This window comes from Geotrypetes seraphini, chromosome 7 (genome assembly GCF_902459505.1).
Source record: "Geotrypetes seraphini chromosome 7, aGeoSer1.1, whole genome shotgun sequence".
Taxonomy (NCBI): Eukaryota; Metazoa; Chordata; class Amphibia; order Gymnophiona; family Dermophiidae; genus Geotrypetes; species Geotrypetes seraphini.
The window spans coordinates 29,841,303-29,864,535 of NC_047090.1; the positions used below are offsets into that span (position 1 = coordinate 29,841,303).

At 41.9% G+C, this 23,233-nt stretch overlaps 1 protein-coding gene across 1 annotated transcript in view; it reads right to left on the reverse strand.

Annotated features, from left to right (window-relative positions):
• Positions 1 to 23,233, reverse strand: part of PLXNC1 (plexin C1) — a 128,561-nt gene that overhangs the window by 2,724 nt on the left and 102,604 nt on the right. The window contains exons 23-30 of the mRNA XM_033952774.1: positions 21,631 to 21,734; positions 16,586 to 16,640; positions 10,479 to 10,510; positions 10,283 to 10,390; positions 9,396 to 9,559; positions 3,911 to 4,058; positions 2,879 to 3,019; positions 2,702 to 2,776 (exon numbers count right to left, since the gene is read on the reverse strand). Coding sequence (XP_033808665.1) covers positions 2,702 to 2,776; positions 2,879 to 3,019; positions 3,911 to 4,058; positions 9,396 to 9,559; positions 10,283 to 10,390; positions 10,479 to 10,510; positions 16,586 to 16,640; positions 21,631 to 21,734 — 827 coding nt within the window. The remainder of the gene's footprint in view (positions 1 to 2,701; positions 2,777 to 2,878; positions 3,020 to 3,910; positions 4,059 to 9,395; positions 9,560 to 10,282; positions 10,391 to 10,478; positions 10,511 to 16,585; positions 16,641 to 21,630; positions 21,735 to 23,233) is intronic.

A 23,233-nucleotide genomic window follows, 5' to 3' on the forward strand; every position in this document is an offset into this window, starting at 1 on the left:
TTATAGGATATGTACAAGTTGTGTGAGAGCTCCCTGAACATGGGCTCTCTGGCTGAAAAACTAGTGTATCGTAAGCACTTTTCTAGCATGATCTGAGGTAGAGAATGCCATGGGGAGAAACGTTTCCTTGTCCCTGCGGAAACTCATTTTTCCATCCCGTCCCAGTGAGTTCTTTACCTGTCCCTACCCAATTCCTGCAAGCTTCGTCCTCATCTGCACAAGCCTCAAACCCTTTAAAATCATAAGCAGCAACTTCTAGAGCTCAGATTGTGATGTCATAATGCCTCATTCCACCAATGCCTAAGCGCCATCCTCATCTGCACAAGCCTCAAACATTTTAAAATCATAAGTGTTCAAGGCTTGTGCAGTTATGACAGTGATAAAACTCAACAGGACTGGAAAAAGTTTGTCCCCGTGTCGTTCTCTACTCTAAAGCTCTGGAGAAAGATCATGAGACAAGAGAACCTACTAGGCCTGAATGACATCCAGGAACAAGGGCTGAGCAGCACACAATGGCTGTAAGTACTATATTATTTGTGCCCTACCTGTATTAGCTTATTTATAAATTTGCTTTTATTGCTAAAGAGTGGGGAAACTGCAGCTAGTCCAGGAGGAGACTGATCATCTTTCTCTACTGTAACTCCCCTTCCAAACCCTCACCAGATAAAAGGGACACACCTGGAACTGTTGAGCCTTAAGGCTTCCTGGAATGGGAAGTCTTTCTTTAGGGCTCTTGGGATTATGGGCATACTCCTATGATCTTCAAATAATGACATCCCCATACTGTGTGATCTGAAACGAGGTTCACATTAGCCTAGATTCTGCCATTAAAATAAAAGGCTGGTCCAACCCCGCCACCATTCCTCTGCATATCTGTAAAAAATAGTAGAGCCCCCTGGCACCTACTAGTACATCTCTAGTATCCAGTGAGAGACAGAAGCGATCCTCAGTTGCCCATGTTCTATCCAATTCTCTGGTCACCCAGTCAATGAAATTGATCAGGTTTGTCCAACAAGAGCTACCTCTAGTGAAGCCATGTTGCCTCCGGTCCTGTAATCCACAGGATTCCAGAAACTTGACCATTCTCTGCATTTCTATCAATTTGCTTACCACAGAAGTCAGACTTACTGACCTGTAATTCTTTACAAAAAGGCAGTATACAAGTCCCTGTCCCTATCCCTATCGTGTGGTAAGCCATTTTAAGATGGGGTAGACATGCTAGCGCTTACCACAGCTTCGTGAAATGGTCTCTATGTTATCTGTATAATGGTAATCCACTCCTGCTGGCTAATAAATAGAAAAGCCTTCAAAAGCAGTATCATTTTGTTCCAAAACAAATATATATTTACAGTATATTGCGTCCTCAGTACTTCAACAGGAATTTTTCATTTCTTCTGGGATCTCAGCAATGCCACCCTTAGTGGTTCAAAATTTCATTGCCGATAGGGATGGGAAATTGATAAAACTAGAAGACATAATTTGAAGTTGAGGGTGGTAGACTTAGGAGTAATTTTTTTTCATGGACAGTGTGGTAGATGCCTGGAAATGGTGGAGAGGAAAATGGGGATGGGGGTTCAAAAAAGCACAGAATGAACACAGAGGACCTCTTAACTAGAATATTAAGGTGTTAACTTTCACGGTCTAAATCCCGGAAAGGAGATGGTTTGGATAGGCTGGAGCGAGCTTCAATGGCAACTCCAGTAGTTGGAACCTAAGGCCAGTGGCCCAGAAGAAATAAAGAAAAAAGACAATTTAATCATGAAATTGTAATGTGTGTAGTTACAGGGCAAATTGGATGGACTGTTCAAGTCTTTATCTGCTGTCATTTACTATGCTACTGTGTTAAGCATCAGATCGTCAGCGGCTCCGTTATAACTACTTTCCCAAATTTCTTCATTTAATTTTGTTACATTTTATAAATTATATCACACTTATCTTTGATATGTTAGTTACAGGCAGTGCCCAGGTTAAGAACAAGTTACGTTTTTAAAGCTGCTAATAAGTCTTCTTTGTATGTAACTCAGAACTTGTAGATTTTATGATTCTTGCTGCTTACCTCTACTCCCAGTTGACATAAGGGCCAACTGTCCCCCAGTGTTCCCTCTAAGGTGCAGCTTCCACAACCACACACTGTTCTTAATGTGGTCATACATCATTCCTGAACCAGCTGCAGGAGAAATGTAGGAGTCTATGCCACTAGAAATACTGCTCAGTGAAATCAAATGAAACCGCAACCGTGTTCTTAAGTACGAGTTGTACTTAAGTTGGCAATCTATAACTCAGGAATTGCATGTATTTACAGTGAATCAAAATCAGACAGGAGCCCAATCCACTGACATGACTCATATCAAGGTCCATCCCCTCTCTACAAAACTGATGCGATCTTCTGATTTCCTTCTCTTGTATAAAGGTGACATTTAGTCACAAGACTTGAGGTGCACGCATCAGCTTCTATACATTGCTATGGTTTGTAGCCCTTGGCCAAGAACTATCCCTGTGATGGCTGGACAAGAGGGAGATATTTTAAGAGGTGGAAAATAACCTCTGGTATATGAGAATGAAGGGCCAGGGCACTGTCACCTAGTAAAAGTCAGATCTGAATAAGCATGAAACAAAAAGGGGCAGGAGGAAGCTCTCTCTATATCGCTCCCTTTCTAGTCTTCATTTCTAGCTTAGGGGTATTTATTAATTGTCTCCTTACTTCATCATAGTATTTTGAAACGTATTTGTAGAGTTCCAGCAAGGCCACGTCCTCTTTAAATTCATTTTCATGTTTCTGAAACATAAAAAAGTGTCAATGAGGTAACATGCCTGAATGATTTACGATACTCAAAGTCAGGAACACACGCCAAGCTCTACTTATTCGAAAGAGCGGTACCTTGGATTCCTGAGTTAAGAAATCTTCCAGTTCTGAGGAAGATAGTGGCGGAAGATCCCTGATCGCCTTGTAGTATGTCTTCACCTCCTCCTTGTAAAGTGGAATGTCTTTGGCGTACAAAAGTTTATTTGTTGGTGCTTCCTATAGGAAAATATGAACGCACAATCGGTTTGAAGGATGTCCTTAGATGTCACAAAAAACATCTCTGGTAGTCTGGTGTACCTCCCACCCACCTCAAAAAGTAGAAAGGCAGGAGAATGCTCATTCCTCCTGCCTCTGGCATGGCCATAATTTAAAATGGCAGTGCTTGACCCCTAGCAGGGTATCGGAATGCACTGCTAGGGGTCAGGCTACCATTTAAAGCAATAAGGATTGCCTTGTTTGATAGATGACCCTTGCCAAAGTATCACAATGCCCTGCTAGAGATCAGTTTAGCAAATAAGGCAACTATTTCCATATTTGGTAACCTGACTCCTAGCAGTGTGTTGGGCTGGGGCCAGAATGTTCCGTTGGCAACGGCAATGGCATAGTATTTTGGGAGGTCATTATATGATATTTTTGAAATAAGACTAAAATTAATGACAGCGACCAAATCTTCAAAGACATTGCATTAAAGGAGAGGATGACAGCTCAGCGGGTGAAAGTTCTCAAAAGGAAGATCACTTCTTTGAGAACCTTACGATCCAGGTCATTGAAAGAAGCTTTCAGGTTACAGAAGGATACAAAAGATTTGACATCGAAATGATCATCAACATAAAGGCCAAATTCTGTAACGGCACCGAAAGTTAGGCACCCAGTAGGCACCTAGATTGCGCCTAACTTAATTGCATTAATCAGCTTTAATTGGCGTAATAATTAAACACACCATTTAAAACCAATTGAAAACACATTTTAAAAAGTAGGTGCCAGAATCACACCTACAGCATGGCGCTTAGTGGCACCTAAGGTCAAAGTAGCTGTGGTTAGGGGCGGAGATGACCTTAGGCCTCACTAGGTGCAACTAGGCATGATTCTCAAAAAAAGCCTTATTACCTTCCCCAGGTGCTGTTCTGCAAGAGAAAATGCATCCATGAAAGCCTGTGCAATCACAGAGAGGCAACCATCTATATGTGGAGTCTTCTTAATATCGCAGACAAACTGGGGGTTCTTTATTATATTCACCCAGAAACGAAGAGGTAGACTAGGAAGGAAAAGAAGAAGTGTAAGCAATTTGCAGCTGGAAGTATAACAACCTGTAGAAAACACTTAGGATTGGACAAGTGTAAGTAATATATGCAACAAGCTGGAAAGCGTTACACATTGCATATGATAAACGTGCATTTGGAGTTCAGACTAGACGTATGCACAGGGATATAATCTGGTCCCTGTCCCCAGTCAGTTTTTTTCCTGTCTCCACCCAATCCTCATCTGTTTACCAACACCCACAGTTTCTTTACCCCCTTCTCCCCAAAACCTGTACCCAACCTGCATTTATACTCATGTATTGTAACACCTTTACTGAAGCTCATGCAAACTGCTCTGAATTGACTCCCCAGTCATTAGTAGTGGTATAGAAGCTCCCACTAAAAACATAAACATACAGTGAACTATAGGCATTACTTTGCTAATATGCCAGATTTTGATTTTGATTTTTTAAAGCTGAAATGTTATATATCCAAGTGCAGTTACGTAAAATTTGGGGTGTTCCCTCCCCTCTCTGTTTGAAGTGTGGCCAGGAACCTAATACTTTTGCTCATTCTTTTGGGGATTGTTGGACTATACGCTCCTTTTGGAGGACTATAGTAACTTATATCCAACGTCTTTTCCCCTGTACCCTCTCGGGCACGGTGGAGCAATTGGTTTTGGACTTCCCGGGAGCTTTCTGAGGTTAACCTAAAGGGGGTTCCCTGTGGTGTCGTAAGGTGTGTGTCCTTGCTCGTAAATGTATCCTGCAATCTTGGATAGTATCTGAACCACCGTCCTTTTGAGGATGGCGATCTTTGGTGCATACTTTGGCCTTATGGGAGGCCCGTGAGGCGGTGGGCCTCCCATGCAGACGTCACTTTTTGATCGTTTGGGATGCTTATCTGAATTCTTTATCCCCGCGAGGGCGTAGCCTAATTTTGAATACTGTTCCTTAGGAAGTCTGTGAGATATTGAACTTTAGCTTAGCACCAGATACTGCAATCACTTTTGTTTTATTCTTTTGGCGGGTTTTTTTTTTTTTTTTTTGGGTGGGGGCTTTTTAGATAATCCAGGGGTCACAGGGGTGTTAGAGACCTATTGGTCACCTTCTCTACTGATCTCATATATGTGTGTGTGGGGGGGGGGGGTTGCTTTGTTGGGGTGGGCTTGTGTGATTTGTGTTTTCTTGCACAGTTGTGACTTGTTGACTTTCTGTATATTCTGGATTCTGTTAGTGTTTCAGGTTTCTCAGTCAAGGTCTCCAGCCCATCCCCATTCATCTTCTGATCCATTTCTCCTGTCCCCATTCACTTTACTTTATCCATTTCTTATATTCCGCTTACACCACTACTGGTTCGAAGCAAATGACAGAAAGATAAGACCAGATAAATTTGATCTGGAATGTAAGAAAGTACAGTTACATTGAATATTGTATACATAACCTAGCCCAGTTATATTCCGAATAAGTCCTGTAATTATTTAGTAATGGTATATTTAAGAAATAAAAGTCTTAATTGCCGTACAAAAACTGACATAGCTAAGTATATGTGTCAGTCATAGGCAGCAAATTCTGTAGTTATTTATTTAAAAACTAGTCATTAAGCCCGTTACATTAACGGGTGCTAGAATATGTCTATCTGTCTTTCTTTCTTTCTGTGTCTCTCCCTCTCACTGTCTGTCTTTCTTTCTGTCTGTTTCTCTTCCTGGCCCCCTTTTCCTGTCTGTGTTTCTTTATTTCTGTTTCTCTCCCTGCCTGCTGTCTTTCTGTGTGTCTGTTTTTCATTCTCGTGCGCTGCCTGCCTATCTTTCTGTCTCACTCCATGGCCCCCTTTTGTCTCCCCCCAAAGCAAACCAAGATTGTTCCCTGGCCCCCTTTCTCCCCCTCCCCCACTTCCCTGTGCAGCAACAGCAGCATTCCCCCTTCTGTGTAGCAGCAACAGCATTCCCCCCTTCCCTGTACAGCAGCATTCACCCACACTTCCCTGTACAGCAGCAGCATTCCCTCCTTCCCTGTGCAGCAGCATTCCCCCTTTCCCTGTGTAGCAGCAGCATTCCCCCTCTTCCCTGTGCAACCACCCATTGCCTGCTCCCCCTGTTCCCTTTCTTTTCCCTCCCTCGTCCAGCAGCATTCATTTTCTGCTCCCCCTGTGCATATGCCCCACAGAAATTTACTTGCCTCACAGAAAAGCGCTGCACCGCGCTGTTGCTGGCCTCAGTGTCTTCTCTACAGTGCGGCCAACCCTAGCGGAAATAGGAAGTTGTGAGAGGGCGGGCCGCAGTGGAGAGGAGATGGGGAGGCCAGTGGCAGCGCTTTTCATTTAAACGCTGTGAGCATGCGAGAGGGAGGAGGAGGAAAAATAGATGCCGGCAGGGGGGTTTGGAGGTTAGGGCATGTGCGGCAAGCCGCCGCTCGCGCCTGAAGATTTTAAAAGGGCGCTTGGCATTGGGAAGTTGGGGCGCGTGCGGCAAGCCGTTGCTGGCGCCTGAAGAATTTTTAAAAGCGAGTATTTTTTTTTTTTGTTGAAAGATGCGGCGTTGGCTCCTCATGATCCCCACCTGCGTCGGAAGTCCGACGCAGGCGGGGATCGTGAGAGTAGCCACCGCTGCGTCTTTGAAAGAACGAACGGCGGCGGCGAAGGTAGAGAGTACTGTAGGGGCATGCGGCTCCTACCTGCGGGTCCGTATATCGCGGCGACGGCAATAATGGAGCAGCCACCGCTGCGTCTTTCAACAGGGAGCAGGCCAGAGTGGCAGTTAAAGTTGGAGCTTTGGTCTGGCCTGCTCCCTGCTCGTCTTGCCATATTGTATTTTTTTAGTTGAAAGACGCGGCGGTGGCTCCTCTCATGATCCCGTGAGAGGAGTCACCGCCGCGTCTTTCAACGAAAAAATACAATACGGCAGGGAGCAGGCCAGACTCAAAAACAGCAGGGAGCAGCAGAGAGCATGGCAGAGCGAAAAACAGAACCCTAAGCCGCGCATGCGCACTCCTACCTGTCGCTACAGCTCACAGAAAAGCGGCGCACACTTAGGAACTGCGCATGTGCCGCCTAGCGTTTTATTATATTAGATTCTTTTAGCCCTTTTATACCTATGCGGTTCACAAAAATACATACATAACTCTCAGGTGACAATGAAACATAAAACAATTACAGTACATTCATAAAAGTTCTTCAAAAAAATCATTTAAAAAAAAGCCTCTTCAAATAAAGTTGTCTTCAAGACCTTCTTAAATTTCTGTAAATCAGATAACAGCTGAAGAGGTCCTGTCAAATTGTTCCATAACACTACTCCTGCCACTGAGATAATGGAAGTCCTAATTTTCTCATAACGTACAGTTGTCAGCTCTTCATTAACTATCCATAGCATCCCTTCTGACCTCAAAGATCTTGATGGCTAGTACTTTTAGTACCTATGTCGAGTACCGTGGGATCTCAAAATGAGCTACCTTTTTTGATAGAGCATATACCGCTGTCTACTATCTTGGAGGAAACAGAAGAAGATTCTTGCCTTGAGATATATGAAGAACAACAAAGTAAAGGGCAAGAAAGATGTCTTTACAACCTTGTAATTTATTTTAATCAATAGGCGTCAATATAAACAGTCTCTAAAAAGAGTCTTTAAGCATAGCTTAAGAGTATGATCAAGATAGCAGTAGTCCGTTGCAGCAAAGTCCTATTGGAAAGAAGTCTTAAGGACTTTGCTTCAACGGACTACTGCTATCTAGATCATACTCTTAAGCTATGCATAGAGACTCTTTTTAGAGACTGTTTATATTGATGCTTATTGATTAAAATAAATTACAAGGTTGTACAGACATCTTTCTTGCCTTTACTATCTCGGAGGGACATACTTTTTATACCATTGAATTACTCCCGAGCTACTGCTACAGTTATTTTTGATGACATGTAAGTGCCATCCGCTGGATATCAATTGTACCCCAAAGGCAGGCTTCTAAGCCAAAATGCGAACCGTGTCTGGTCCATGGTAAGTAGTGAATATATGACAAAGACTGTTACATTGTTATTTTAATAAATATTGACTGATTTGACCTATCCCAGGTTGATGTATACATTTCCTAACCCTACACAATCGTTTTACCGTGGGGCCCATTTCCTTGTTGGATTTTTTTTTATGCATCACTACTTTAAATATCAACACGCAAACTGTATAAATGACTTGATATTCTACTGGTAGCCAATGGAGCCATTTCAGTAATGGGGTTGCGTGTTCAAATCTGTTCCCTCCACCTATTATCCATGCAGCTGCATTTTGGATGACCCGCAAAGCTCTACATCTGGGGGACGCTATCCCCAGATATAGTGCATAGCAGTGATCCAATTTCTGGAGAATCACTGTTTGAACTACTATGCGAAAGTCATAATGTGATAGCATAGTTTTTAATCTGCTAAGCACACACATCTGGAAGAAAGCAGATTCGATCACTGCCAGAACCTGATCCTTCATTTTTAATGTTCCAATTAACAATGTTAACAATTGTTAGTTTAGAGACATAATAGAATGACCTAGAAAAATGCTTTTTCAGATTTAACACCCTTCCCATCCCCATTCACTTCTGATCTATCCCCTCCTGTCCTCATTCATTTCCAATCCATCCCCTCCCATCCCCAGGGCATGAATGACTATTTGGTCCCCCAACACTACAGATTCTCATGGATATTCACAGGTTTCCTATTGTCCCCATCCCCGTGCACACCTCTAGTTCACACTAGATAAAAAATGGACCAATCTGAACCAAAATTAGGATTCCCCCCCCCCTCCACACACACACATTTTTCAGTAACAATCGTAGCAATAACAATAACAATCGTAGCAATTTTCGGAGAAAGTGGTATAGTGGTTGGGCCCCCTGCAACATACATACAAAGTGTCGTAGTAAGGGGGGAGTCCAACCCGGGTGCCATCTTGGTGAGGGTGCAGGCACTTGTCGTCCTCTCCGCCCTTCCTCCCCACTGCCATACATGTGCATCACTTCCATTCCCCTGTACCTCTGTAACGTTCCTGGCGTGAGCAGCAACCCCCAAGCTGGACCCGCGCCTAGAAAGTGATGTCAGAGGAAGAGACAACGCCGGTGCGACAGTAGCTTGAGAGTTGCTCGCGCCAGGAACGTTACAGAGGTAGGGGGGACAGGAAGCGGTACCCGCACAGCAGGAGGAGGTGGCAGGGAAGGAGTGTGTGGAGGTGGTGGGGGGGCAACACCACCCCAGGCCCCTCTCACCCTCACTATACCACGGGGCATACAGATAGACCGATCAACAACAATTAATAAATTGCACTGACAAGTGTGCCTTAAAAGAAGAAAGAGAAGCAATAATTTGTCACTTTATAGATGTACCTGTTAGTTTTCCATATATGTAGTACATCGGGGTCTGTAATTTTTTTATTTTCACCTTGGGCGTCCAATAAATCAAAGAAGTATTTAATGGCAACAGGGGCTTTATTGTTGGGTAAATTCCAAATGTGCCTGAATAGGTTTTCAACATAAGAATTAATGGCGACCTGGAAAACAATTTAGTACAAGTTATAATAATCCTAAATTAGAGAGGTGCTAGTATATATCAGTTTAACCATGGACTGTGGCATGTAACATTTGCTTTATTTATTCTTTTCAGATGATTAGATCTTGACCAACTTTTGATTGAAACAAATTCTCATTTACTAAGTCCAGCTGGGCCAAGTGTATATATGAGTCAGGCACACCAGAATTTATAGCTAACATGCAATTTGTTACATAACCAAATTTCCAAGACTCAAGCCAACTATACTGTCTCATTATGTTTAGATTATAGATACGAAAAAATGATATTTATGCAAGGAGGTAATAAATGGTTTAAACAGGTATGGGGTCCATTGACTAACTTTATTGATACTATTGAATGATGTTTCCTTTTACTTCTGATTAGAATCTACACATCCAGGGAGGGAGATATTATATTGGGATTGTTTTCTTGATTATATGGAAATAAGGGGGGGGGGGAATATTATTTATATATTTTATTGAAAGTTGTAAGTGCTATTTTTTTAATATATTCTGTAATGTATTCATGTATGCGCTATTTTAAGTTTCAAAATGAATAAAGAATTATTTTTAAAAAACCCCAAAAAACAGATATTAGCCATGTGCCCTAATTTATTATAGAATTCAAAAGAATTGTTAGGACTTTTCAGGGAGAGAAATACCAACTTGTTCACACATTGGGAGTAAGAGGTAAGAAAATTCACCTTTGTGGCCAGCAGCTTTGTCAAATACATTTCCTTTACTTTGAACTTTTGCTTTCCCTTGTGTGGTGCTCCTGGTGACTCTTCTGTTACTTCAGACTGCGGTAATATCTAACAGAAAAGGTGATAAGTTCAGAAGCTTCGATAGTTAGCCTCTTCCTGTACAAATGATGCTACATCATGCATTTATCCAGCTTACCAAATGGCAGAAGTCATCGGAGTATTCTCCTTCTAAAGAAATTAACAACAATGAAAATTAGTGGTGTAAATACAAAGTAGAAACAAACATTTTCTTACCTTGTAAAAATGTACAGTAGCTGTAAACTGTATAATGATCATTTTATTGATATTGTATTCAATTTTGCTTTGAGAGTTGGGAGGTTCGCCTATAAAAACTCTTTTTTATGGAGGTTTGGGATACTTATATTCAGAATCTATCACCAAGAATACGAAGTTTGGTTATCAATGATTTATTATGAAAATTAGGTTTAATAATTACATTCCAGTTATTTATTTTAATTCTTTATTTTTGTCAACTTTCAGCCAGGGGGAGGGATTTCATTTAGGGGGAAAGATAAGATTGGATTAGTTCATATGGAAATTAAATTTGAAAGAATGATTTAAATTTGTATGAAATATTATTATTATGATGATTCTTATTGTATTGAATGTATTTTTGTATTATCTTATTGTAATGATTAATTGATTCTTTCAATAAAAATTGTTATACATAAAACCTAAAAAAAAAAAAAGATAATCTCTGCCTCAATCATTGTTAAAACACATAAATCTGCTTTCAATGAAAGATAAAATCAATGGCGTAGCAAGGGTGACACCCCTTCTCCGCCCTCTTCTCTTCCTCGCCCCCCTCCTGCCACACGCACATGCCCTTTCCCTTCCCTCATACCTCTAATGTTCCCGCCATGAGCGGCAACCCCAACCTGCTGCTCGCACCAGTGTTGGCTCTTTCTCTGATGTCACTTCTTAGGTGTAGGTCCAGGAAGTGATGTCAGAGGAAGAGCCGACGCTGGCACAAGCAGCAGGTTAGGGTTGCCGCTCATGCCGCAAATGTTAAAGAGGTATGAGGGAAGGAAAGGGGCGCGGGGTAGTTGGGGGTGAACGGGGGGGGGCAGAGAAAAAGATGGATGCGGGCGACCGAGGCAGACCGCCCCCTGGCCCCTCCCCTTAACTTGCCACTGGATAAAATCATGAAAAAATTTTAGAAATCTGCCCTAAGGAGGTAAATTCATGAAATCATAGTGCCCGCAGACTTTCTGTCTTCTATGCCATCCACATCAGATTTCCGAAGCAAGCACTTTGCCTCAACCAGCAGATACTGAGTTCTAGCAACTGCTGATGGAATGTCATAACTGAAAGGTCAGATAAGGGAAAGCATGAAGAAAGGGAACTGAAGGTTACATTTTTAATTATTTAAACAAAGGGGCTATGGCTTAAGTCTTAATTACATTTGACTTAGATTTCTGTTCTGGGTCAGAGATGATTCTCTGAAACTAAATCCGTCTATATGCAACAGTCAAAGCTGCCTCGGTAAGGAAGGCTATGACATGTCACTTACTTCCTGAATCAGCAGTTTGTGTGTCGAAGACTGTGATTGCGCATCAGTGGTCTGAAAAACACCTTTCCTTCCAAACGTACTTCTTAATTAAGGGGTAGGGTAGTAAAAGGTGGCCTTATCGTGCCCTTAGACACAACAAGAGATCAAAACCATGCTAAGTAAAACCCAACCAAACAGATCTCAATCTATCTGAAATGGAGGAAAAAAGTCTCAGAGGGCCAGAGGTGGCTCAGCATGTTTTTTTTTTTGTTTTGTTTTAGACAAAGCACTTGGATCTCCTGAAGAAGCTTGTATGTGAAACCAGTCCCTGTCGGACCATAAGATAAGTGCTGGTTCATTATTTATATTTACACAATTTTATTACATGCTGAGTTGTATTACTTACATGGAGGCTTTTTTTGTGTTGTTCTACTGTATATGCTTATGCAGCTGTTCACCTCTGGACCTCTGAGGCTGTTTTCCTCTGTTTCAGGTAGAGTGAGATCTGTTTTGTTGGGTTTTGCTTAGCATGCCCTTACACAGGTTATTTCCACATGCTAAGGCCATTTTTACTACAGCTGTAAAAATGCATCTTTACTGTACATGATCTGGCAGGTAAAAAGCCCTAAAAAGAACTTAAGACCATACCCTGAATTCCAAATCTATTCAAAATTTATAATAGAAGTTCATATCTGCAAGGCCAAAAGCACTAGACATATCAAAATGAGGAGCTCTGAACTTGACAAACAATTTCCCAAGCACAATGAAGGAACTCACCATTGTTTCTTTGCTAAACCCTTTACGGTAACCTGATTGGGACAAATGTAAAATCTCACATCTATCTAAATAAGTTTCCAGTTGCTTGGTTACCCAACCCTCCATGACCTTAACAGGGGGGTCTATAATTTCTTGTCTCTGCAAAAGGAAAGGAACTAGATCCTAATTGTCCATTTATCCAAACAATAATTGCATACACACAAAAATTCCAATAAGAGTCCTAATCAAATAAACCAGTGTGCCGCAATCTTTTTGAAATGCATGGATGTCAATGCGACAACATTGTGTGCACGGATGCCCTCCAGCTGCAGCCCTCAGCCTCTAATTACCACTGGTGTGTATGGGGGGGAGGGGGAGTTGCTGGAGAATGAGAGGAGGTGAGGCACCAGCACGAGGCATGTCCTGTAGGCAGTCAGCTGGCGTCGACAACGCTCCTCCTTTGCGATACACAGAAATAAACAGAGCATTCAACATACTGTAGTGTATTTTCTTAACAATTTCCTATCATCTGAATTGATGATATAAAACTGATCGCAGATTCTGTCAGCTGAAATTTCAGAACTCTCCATCCCAGTCTTCGCAAGAGCTATTATTTTAGAATCAACTGATTTTCTAATCTAAATAAGATGCTGGATCAGGGGTGGGCAACTCCGATCCTCGAGGGCCGGAATCCGGTCGGCTTTTCAGGATTTCCCCAATGAATATGCATTGAAAGCAGTGCATGCAAATAGATCTCATAGAAACATAGAAAGATGACGGCAGAAAAGAGCTACAGCCCATCAAGTCTGCCCATTCTACTGACCCACCCCATTAAGTCTGAGTGCTGATGACTCAGTTCCTTAGCTCAACCCTCGTAGGGATCCCACGTGGATGTCCCATTTATTCTTAAAGTCGAGCACGCTGGTGGCCTTGATCACCTGCACCGGAAGTTTGTTCCAGTGATCCACCACCCTTTCTGTGAAGAAGTACTTCCTGGTATCACCACTAAATTTCCCTCCTCTGAGTTTGAGCAGGTGCCCCCTTGTGACCGAGGGTCCCTTTGGAACGAATATATCGTTTTCCACCTCAACACGACCTGTGACGTATTTAAATGTCTCAATTATGTCACCCCTTTCCCTGCGCTCCTCTAGAGTATAGAGCAGCAATCTGCCCAGTCTTTCTTCGTATGAGAGACCCTTGAGTCCGGAGACCATTCTAGTGGCCATCCGCTGGACTTGCTCGGCTCGAAGCACATCTTTACGGTAATGTGGCCTCCAGAATTGCACACAGTATTCCAGATGAGGTCTCACCATGGTTCTGTAAAGTGGCATTATGACTTCAGGTTTGCGGCTGACGAAGCTTCTCTTGATACATCCCATCATTTGCCTTGCCTTGGATGAGGCCTTCTCTACTTGTTTGGCAGCCTTCATGTCTGCACTGATGATTACTCCCAAGTCTCGTTCTTCTAAAGGTGTATGTTCTGCATGGATTTCTGCTGCCGAGATGCATGACCTTACACTTCTTAGCGTTGAAGCCCAGCTGCCATGTCGAGGACCAGTTTTCCAACGTGATCAGATCCTGCGTCATACTATCCTTGAGATTGCTTTCACTTACTATATTACACAGTTTGGCGTCGTCGGTGAACAGTGCTACTTTACCCTGAAGCCCCCGGGTCAAGTCCCTTATGAATATGTTGAAAAGGGATGGTCCCAGGACCGATCCTTGCGGCACTCCGCTAGTCACCTCCGATGTCTCAGAGAGGGTGCCGTTGACCACCACCCTCTGAAGTCTTCCACTCAGCCAATCCTTGACCCATGCAGTTAGTTTCTCACCTAACCCCATCGATTTCATCTTGTTTAATAGTCTACGGTGCGGGACACTGTCAAAAGCTTTACTGAAATCCAAGTACACTATGTCCAGAGACTCTCCCGAGTCTAGCTTTCCTGTCACCCAGTCAAAGAAGCTGATAAGATTGGATTGGCATGACCTGCCCCTAGTGAATCCATGCTGACAGGGATCCCTCAGATTTCCCTCATCCAATATCGTGTCTAATTTACCTTTAAGTAGAGTTTCCATGAGTTTACACACTATTGATGTGAGACTCACTGGCCTGTAATTCGCAGCCTCCGCTCTGCAACCCTTTTTGTGCAGAGGAACAACGTTGGCTGTTTTCCAGTCCAGGGGGACTCTCCCCGTACTTAGGGAGAGATTGAAGAGCATGGCTAACAGTTTCGCCAGAACATCGCATAGCTCTCTGAGCACTCTTGGGTGCAAATTGTCCGGTCCCATTGCTTTGTTCACCTTGAGTCTTGACAGTTCTCTGTAAACATCAGCTGGTGTGAACTCAAAATTCTGAAATGGGTCTTCCATGCTTTGCTTTGCTTCCAGCCATGGCCCGTGCCCTGGTGCCTCGCAGGTAAAGACTGAACAAAAGTAATCATTCAGTAGTTTGGCCTTATCTGTTTCCATATAGTTCCCTTCTGGCGTTCTAAGGCGTACTATCCCGTTTGCATTTTTTTTCCTGTCGCTAATGTACCTGGGGAAATCCTGAATACCTGACTGGATTCTGGCCCTCGAGGACCGGAGTTGCCCACCCCTGTGGTAGATCCAAAGCACTATGAGCGAAAGGTCCAATGGTTAAAATTAAATGGTCTACATATGTCAGAGAGTATACTAAACTAAAAAGTATCTTTGGATCTAATTTATTAGTCCCTATTAATTACTACTAATTAATTTAACCCCCCCCCTTTACAAAACTGTGCAAGTGGGTTTTTTGCGCAGGCCAGCACGCTCAATGCTCTGCACTGCTCCGATGGTCATAGGAACTCTGAGCATCGGAGAGCATTCAGCACATCAGCCGGCACTACAAACCACTTGCACAGTTTTGTAAAAGGGGGAATTAAATTTATAAATTCTAATTACAATCCTCCAGGAATTTTTATTTTCTACTATTGGAAATTTCCTCTACCTCCTTTCTAACTTGGGTAATTTCATATCAACTGGTCCAGTTTCAAGGAGGGTCCCCATTCGACATCTTCCATGAATACAAAAATGTGGCCCAAATGTACCAAGTACTAGACTTGGGGCCTCTTTTACCAAGCCATTTAGCGCGGGCCGCTGCGGTAACTACCCTGAAGCCCATAGAGATTTAAAGGGCTTCGGGGCTGTTGCCGTGCGGCTTTGTAAAAGAGGGGGCTGGTTGAGACTATGCCTCCAAAACTTTGGATATCCTCATTAGAGGTTACAATTTCTGAGATGGTCGAGTGGGGAGCTCTGGACTACTTGACACACAATAGCCCACTTCTGACATTCTTTGTTCAATAACAGTAATTCTTTAATAAACCATTTCAGATTTCCTATATATTTTTGTCTGTTTAGTTAATGGAGCAATTTTATCCAATATGGTCCTGCTATTCTTGTTCCAATCATCAATTAGTTGTTTCTCCTTAAATTAGATGAGAAGATAACAACTCATCAACCCTATTCCAAAACTGAACAGAATCAACTTTCCTTCGAGTATTTCACAAAGTCTTAGAATCCAGTTTCTGTTTACACTAATCTTTCCATTTAATTGCAAATTCAAATAAATAGTGATCTGACCAGAGAACCTGTTGGCATGTAACTAGGTGTAATGAAAGGTCAGAAGACACTTGGTTAGAAAATGCTAGTATTTTTCTTGTGAGAATTTTTTGAACTTTAGCCCAGATAAATCCTAATGATTCTAAAAACTGTTTTAGAGTCTGAATCATTCACCAGATGCAAATTAATATCTCCAATTAATAAATTTTATTCATAATTTCAAACATTCTTCATTATAAAATCATAAAAGAAATTCTACTGCTTTTCTGAGGAAAACGCTTTCTCAAAATTAATCCTGGCTTTGCCAAAGTGAAGTTAAGTAATTATGACTATATCGGTTGAATTATTTTTAACAGTGCATCAAAATAGTTTAGTATTAGTAATAATCATGACATTAGTAATAATTCAGTTATTACCTGAAGGATAATTTGTATTCTTTTTCAAGACATTTATTGTAGCTTCCTCTGAAATCTGGAAAAAAATGAATAGAAGTGGGTCATTGCTTTGCATAACCCACGTAAAGGGTGGAGGAGCCCCATCTTTCCTGTCAATCATTGAGATAACATGCCTGTGTTTTCTGTGTATAAGCAGAAGTTCCCATTGTTTATTGTAAGCTCCTATATATCGCTATTAATGACTAGGGAGCCAATTCAGAGCAGTTTACTTGAGCTTCAGTATAGGTGTTACAATACATCAGCCTCAGTAAAGGTGTTACAAAACATGAGCTTCAGTAAACGTGATACCATACAATGTCCCATACCATTCTTGTCCCGAGGACCCCACAGCTAGCTGAGTTTTCAGCATATTCACAATGAATATGCATAAGATAAGCCTGCATACATTGGAAATTCAGTATATGTAAATTCACCTCATGCATATTCATTAATCCTGAAAACTTGATTGGCTCTGGGGTTCTCAAGCTGTCTGGGAAGCCCTGAAACAGAAATAATCCACAGAAAAAGAAAGAACAACCCCACATCAAATAAACCAGAAAATTGAAACAAGTGGGGAAGGGACTATACACATCGGCCTTTGGAACAAACAAACCAACCTAATACAGTCCATGTTTCGGCTTCAAATAAAAGCCTGCCTCAGGGGTGAAGGTGTCAATCCAGTAGATGACGCTGAGGTACTGAAATTTCTAAAAAGAAATGCTCCGAGCTCGTGTTATAGTATACAAGAGCTGGGAAAAGCGCTGGCAAACATAAAATTCTTGCTTCTGAATGTTGTCTGTACACCCACGTATTCACGCAGCATTCGGAAGCTTTTCCCAACTCTTGTTTTATTTATTTATTTAATGATTTATATACATAAATGAAACATTTTGTAACAGAAAAGAGTTTAGCCCTCAACATTTTAACAAAGGAAAAACAAATCACCGGTCCTTAGACCCTAAAGATTTAACATGGTCAAAACTCTTATAACAGTCTACATAAGAGGGAGAAACAATTCACACCTTAGAGAGAATATAAAACAAGGTTAAACTAAAACATAATTTGTAGTGATACTTCCTCAAATTATTAATTATTAACTGGACCTTCTACATTGGAGTCAATTAGGATTGCCTCACAACGAAGCACCGTGCATTGGAATCCCTTTCCCTTCAAGAAAAATACATAGGAATTCTGATCCAATAGGATCATACATTTGCAGGGATATCTAAGTTGAAACTTTGCTCCCAGAGATACCACATGTTGTTTTAACTCCAGGAACTTCTTTCTCCTGTTCTGAGTTGTTTTCGAGACGTCTGGGAAATCTTAACTCCTAGAAAGGACACCTCTCTAATTCTAAAAAATAGTCTTAGGAGAGCCTCTTTATCTTGAAGAAAAACAAATGTCACCAGAAGCGTCGCCCGACTAGTAACCTCAGCTCTTGTATACTATAACACGAGCCTGGAGCATTTCTTTTTAGAAATCTGATTGTGGATCTGATTGTGGCTACGGACCTTTATGTGAAGAAAATCAATAAAAACAAGAGAAAAAGGAAGCCGATATGGTTCTCCAACCTAGTGGCTGAGAAAATAAAGGCGAAAGAGTTGGCGTTCATGAAATATAAAAAAACCCAAGAAGAGGAGAGCAGAAAGGACTACAGGGTGAAACTGAAAGAAGCCAAGAGAGAGATACGTTTGGCGAAGGCACAGGCGGAAGAACAAATGGCTAAAAATGTAAAAAAGGGAGATAAAAATTTTTTCAGATATATTAGTGAAAGGAAGAAGATAAAAAATGGAATTGCTAGGCTAAAAGATGCTGGGAACAAATATGTGGAGAGTGATGAGGAGAAAGCAAATGTGCTAAACAAATACTTCTGTTCTGTGTTCACAGAAGAAAATCCTGGAGAAGGACCGAGATTGTCTGGCAAAGTTACACGAGAAAATGGAGTAGATTCTGCGCCGTTCACGGAGGAGGGTGTTTATGAGCAACTTGAAAAACTGAAGGTGGACAAAGCGATGGGACCAGACGGGATCCATCCCAGGATACTAAGGGAGCTCAGAGAGGTTCTGGCGAGTCCTATTAAAGACTTGTTCAACAAATCTCTGGAGACGGGAGTGATTCCTGGGGATTGGAGGAGAGCGGATGTGGTCCCTATTCATAAAAGTGGTCACAGGGATGAAGCAGGAAACTACAGGCCGGTGAGCCTCACTTCAGTTGTTGGAAAAATAATGGAAGTGTTGCTGAAAGAAAGGATAGTGTATTTCCTTGAATCTAATGGGTTACAGGATCCGAGGCAACATGGCTTTACAAAAGGTAAATCGTGCCAAACGAACCTGATTGAATTTTTTGATTGGGTAACCAGAGAGCTGGATCGAGGACATATGCTAGATGTAATTTACTTGGATTTCAGCAAAGCCTTTGATACAGTTCCTCATAGGAGGCTGTTGAACAAACTTGAAGGGCTGAAGTTAGGACCCAAAGTGGTGAACTGGGTCAGAAACTGGCTGTCGGACAGACGCCAGAGGGTGGTGATTAATGGAAGTCGCTCGAAGGAAGGAAAGGTGACTAGTGGAGTCCCGCAGGGTTCGGTGCTGGGGCCAATCCTGTTCAATATGTATGTAACTGACATTGCTGAAGGGTTAGAAGGAAAAGTGTGCCTTTTTGCAGATGATACCAAGATTTGTAACAGAGTAGACACCGAAGAGGGAGTGGAGAATATGAAAAAGGATCTGCAAAAGTTAGAGGAATAGTCTAATGCCTGGCAACTAAAATTCAATGCAAAGAAATGCAGAGTAATGCATTTGGGGATTAATAATAGGAAGGAACCGTATATGCTGGGAGGAGAGAAGCTGATATGCACGGACGGGGAGAGGGACCTTGGGGTGATAGTGTCCGAAGATCTAAAGGCGAAAAAACAGTGTGACAAAGCAGTGGCTGCTGCCAGAAGGATTCTGGGCCTTATAAAGAGAGGCGTAGTCAGTAGAAGGAAGAAGGTGTTGATGCCCCTGTACAGGTCATTGGTGAGGCCCCACTTGGAGTATTGTGTTCAGTTTTGGAGACCTTATCTGGCGAAAGACTTAAGAAGACTTGAGGCGGTCCAGAGGAGGGCGACGAAAATGATAGGAGGCTTGCGCCAGAAGACGTATGAGGAGAGACTGGAAGCCCTGAATATGTATACCCTAGAGGAAAGGAGAGACATGGGAGATATGATTCAGACGTTCAAATACTTAAAGGGTATTAACGTAGAACAAAATCTTTTCCAGAGAAAGGAAAATGGTAAAACCAGAGGACATAATTTGAGGTTGAGGGGTGGTAGATTCAGGGGCAATGTTAGGAAATTCTATTTTACGGAGAGGGTGGTGGATGCCTGGAATGCGCTCCCGAGAGAGGTGGTGGAGAGTAAAACTGTGACTGAGTTCAAAGAAGCGTGGGATGAACACAGAAGATTTAGAATCAGAAAATAATATTAAATATTGAACTAAGGCCAGTTACTGGGCAGACTTGCACGGTCTGTGTCTGTGTATGGCCGTTTGGTGGAGGATGGGCAGGGGAGGGCTTCAATGGCTAGGAGGGTGTAGATGGGCTGGAGTAAGTCTTAAGAGAGATTTCGGCAGTTGGAACCCAAGCATAGTACCGGGTAAAGCTTTGGATTCTTGCCCAGAAATAGCTAAGAAGAAAAAAAAAAAAAAAAAATTTAAATTGAATCAGGTTGGGCAGACTGGATGGACCATTTGGGTCTTTATCTGCCGTCATCTACTATGTTACTATGTTACTATGAAATTTCAGTACCTCAGCGCCATCTACTGGATTGACACCTTCACCCCTGAGGAAGGCTTCTATTCGAAGCCGAAACACGGACCGCGTCGGGTCCAGCAGCTCAAGAAACGGACTTTGCATTTATGCATGTGATCTGTTTTAACATACAGTTACATTTAATAAACCTTGTTTGTTTCAAAGGCTGATTTGTACAAGCCCTGAAACAGTCAGGGGCTACCTTGTTTGCATGGCTAACTTAAAAATAATCTTGATTGCTGTAGTTCTTCCGTCATAATATTTCTTTCTTTTTTGCAGTTCTTCAAATTGTAATACAGAGAATTATTTTGGCTTTGGCTATTCATTTTAAATCGAGGACATTCCCTGTCAAGTCTAAAGAATTTTTGCCCTGATGTCACAAGTATTAACCAGTTAATTACACTGTTCACTGGTGCTTTGAAAATCTATGCCATGTGGCGTAGCGAGGGTAGGAGTTGCCTGTGGCAGTGGCACTCACCGCCACGCATGCGTGCCCCTTCCCCCACCCAGATGGCACCTGAGGCAGATCACCCCCTCCCCTACCCCCTACCCTTATTACGCCACTGGTCACTATTAGTTTAATGCTGTGGCATCCTCCCTCACTGCCATCACCTGTTACCGTTGCAGTATCCCTAGCATCAAACTGGGGTCTTCTGCACTTTAGTCCATGAAGTTTCTTCCCTTTCAGTCTTGCATGTAAGCATAAGGGGATCCGAGGCTTTTTCCTCCTGTACTGGGGTCTAATCAAACAGTGAAAATCACAGCTTACACATACTCAGATCAAGTCCATGGTCTGTTATTGAGAAAGACACTGCTTGCCCTGGATCGGTAGCATGGAATGTTGCTCCTCTTTGGGGTTCTGGAATTTTATGTTGCTCTTTGGGATTCCAGAATCTTACTATTCTTTAGGATTCTGAATGGAATGTTGCTCCTCTTTGGGGTTCCGGAATTTTATGTTGCTCTTTGGGATTCCAGAATCTTGCTATTCTTTAGGATTCTGAATGGAATGTTGATATACCTTGAGTTTTGGCCAGGTACTTGTGGCCTGGGTTGGCCACTGTGAGAATGGGCTATTGGACTTGATGGACCATTGGTCTGACCCAGTAAGGCTATTCTTATGTTCTTATAAGTGTAAGAATTTTGAAATTTCAAGAGAAAAGAGACGTATTTTTTGTCTTCTGCACTGAGCCATGGTCCAGTCTGGGAATTCTGATTTTAGAGCAATACATATATCTTACTTGATAATTCCCAATGGTGTTCAGCTTTGTTTTGCCGTATGCCAGAATCGCAGAGGAGGTGTCTATATCTAGCAGCTCTTTTCGCTGTTGACCAGCATGAAGTTCTGCAGAGAAAAAAAAAAAAAAACTTTAAAGACAGTGGTGGTAAAAGCAATGAAACCCAATACATGTGTAAAGCTATCATGTTGCTGAGCGAGTAAGAGTTGTATTATCATAAAGGGGGCTGTACAATGCAAATTATCTTTTGCAACCTACGAGTATGTCTGATACAGAAAGTTAGATATGAAAAAAGAAATGGCTTTCAATTAAGCAGGGCCAGTGCATGCATATTAGGAGCCGAGATGAACATCACCTGCCTCCGCTTCTGCCCCAACCCCCACCTCAATCTACTTCCCAGCAGCTTGACAAGATTCTGGAGGTGCAACTATGCAGCCCATAGCGAGGCAGGTAGCTTACATTGTCTCTTTCTTCCAGGCGTTATAACAGCAGGAGGCACTGGGCCAGATTTAAGCACAAATTCGGCATAACCTCGTCATGTGGCATGTGACTCCTAAATCCAGTCCTCGACGGGCCTGGTTTTCAAGATGTCTTATACTGGTAATCTCAAACTTTGCTGCACACGTTTGTTCTGAGGACAAGCTTCATTTGCAAGTGCTGTGACTACCCCAGATCTGTTGCGGGGTTCTTGAGAAATGAATTTTGGAACCATTGCTTTAGAACCTGTGACTGTCTGGGACATATTAGGTGTCAAACACTGGCATCAGATATAAAAAATAAAATAAAAGCTTTCAACTTTTTCTCTCCCTTTTCTTAGTGTCCAGCAATTAGCAAATTCTTACTTCAAATAACAAGTTTTATATTTCCGCATGGATCTGTTTCATATCTTTTTACTTTTATTTACCACTAGCTGATGACCCGGCGTTGCACGGGTATTTAATTATAGCAATAACACAGGAAATGGATTCAAATAAAGATACTTTATAGTGGTGAATGAAATTACATTTTTACAGCTTTATAAAAAGTACAATATTCAAATTATAATGTGAAATATTTGACAAATATTTCTGGAAACGTCAATCGCTCCTCCTAAACTTACTTGCTCCACTTCATCACTGACGCTGAAACCGTGGATTGAAGACAAAGTTTTATTTTATTTTTCTTTCCAGCTTATGATTTATCTTTAATCTTATCTATTGTTTTGCCTTTTGTCTTTGTTTTGTTCTATTTCTATCATTTAATTTCTCCAGAATTCTACTGTTCAACGGCTCCCCCTTCTGCTTCTATTCCTTTCTCTCCTCTCTTCTACCTTCCAAAGTATTTAGATCAATGCTGTCTTGTTAAAATGTTTATTTTATTTTTATTTTTCCTCTAACTCTACTTTTCACTTCTCTATTACCCTCCAGGTACTTTAGTTAGATTGTGAGCCTTCGGGACAGTAAGGGAATTTTTCAAGTACCTTTCTTATTTCTAATCTTAATGTATATTTTCTGTAAACCGCTTAGAACCTAACGGATGTAGCGGTATATAAGAAATAAATTACATTACATTACAATACAACTAACGCAAAACGTGATTATAAACAACATTTTTAGTTTCACCTCCA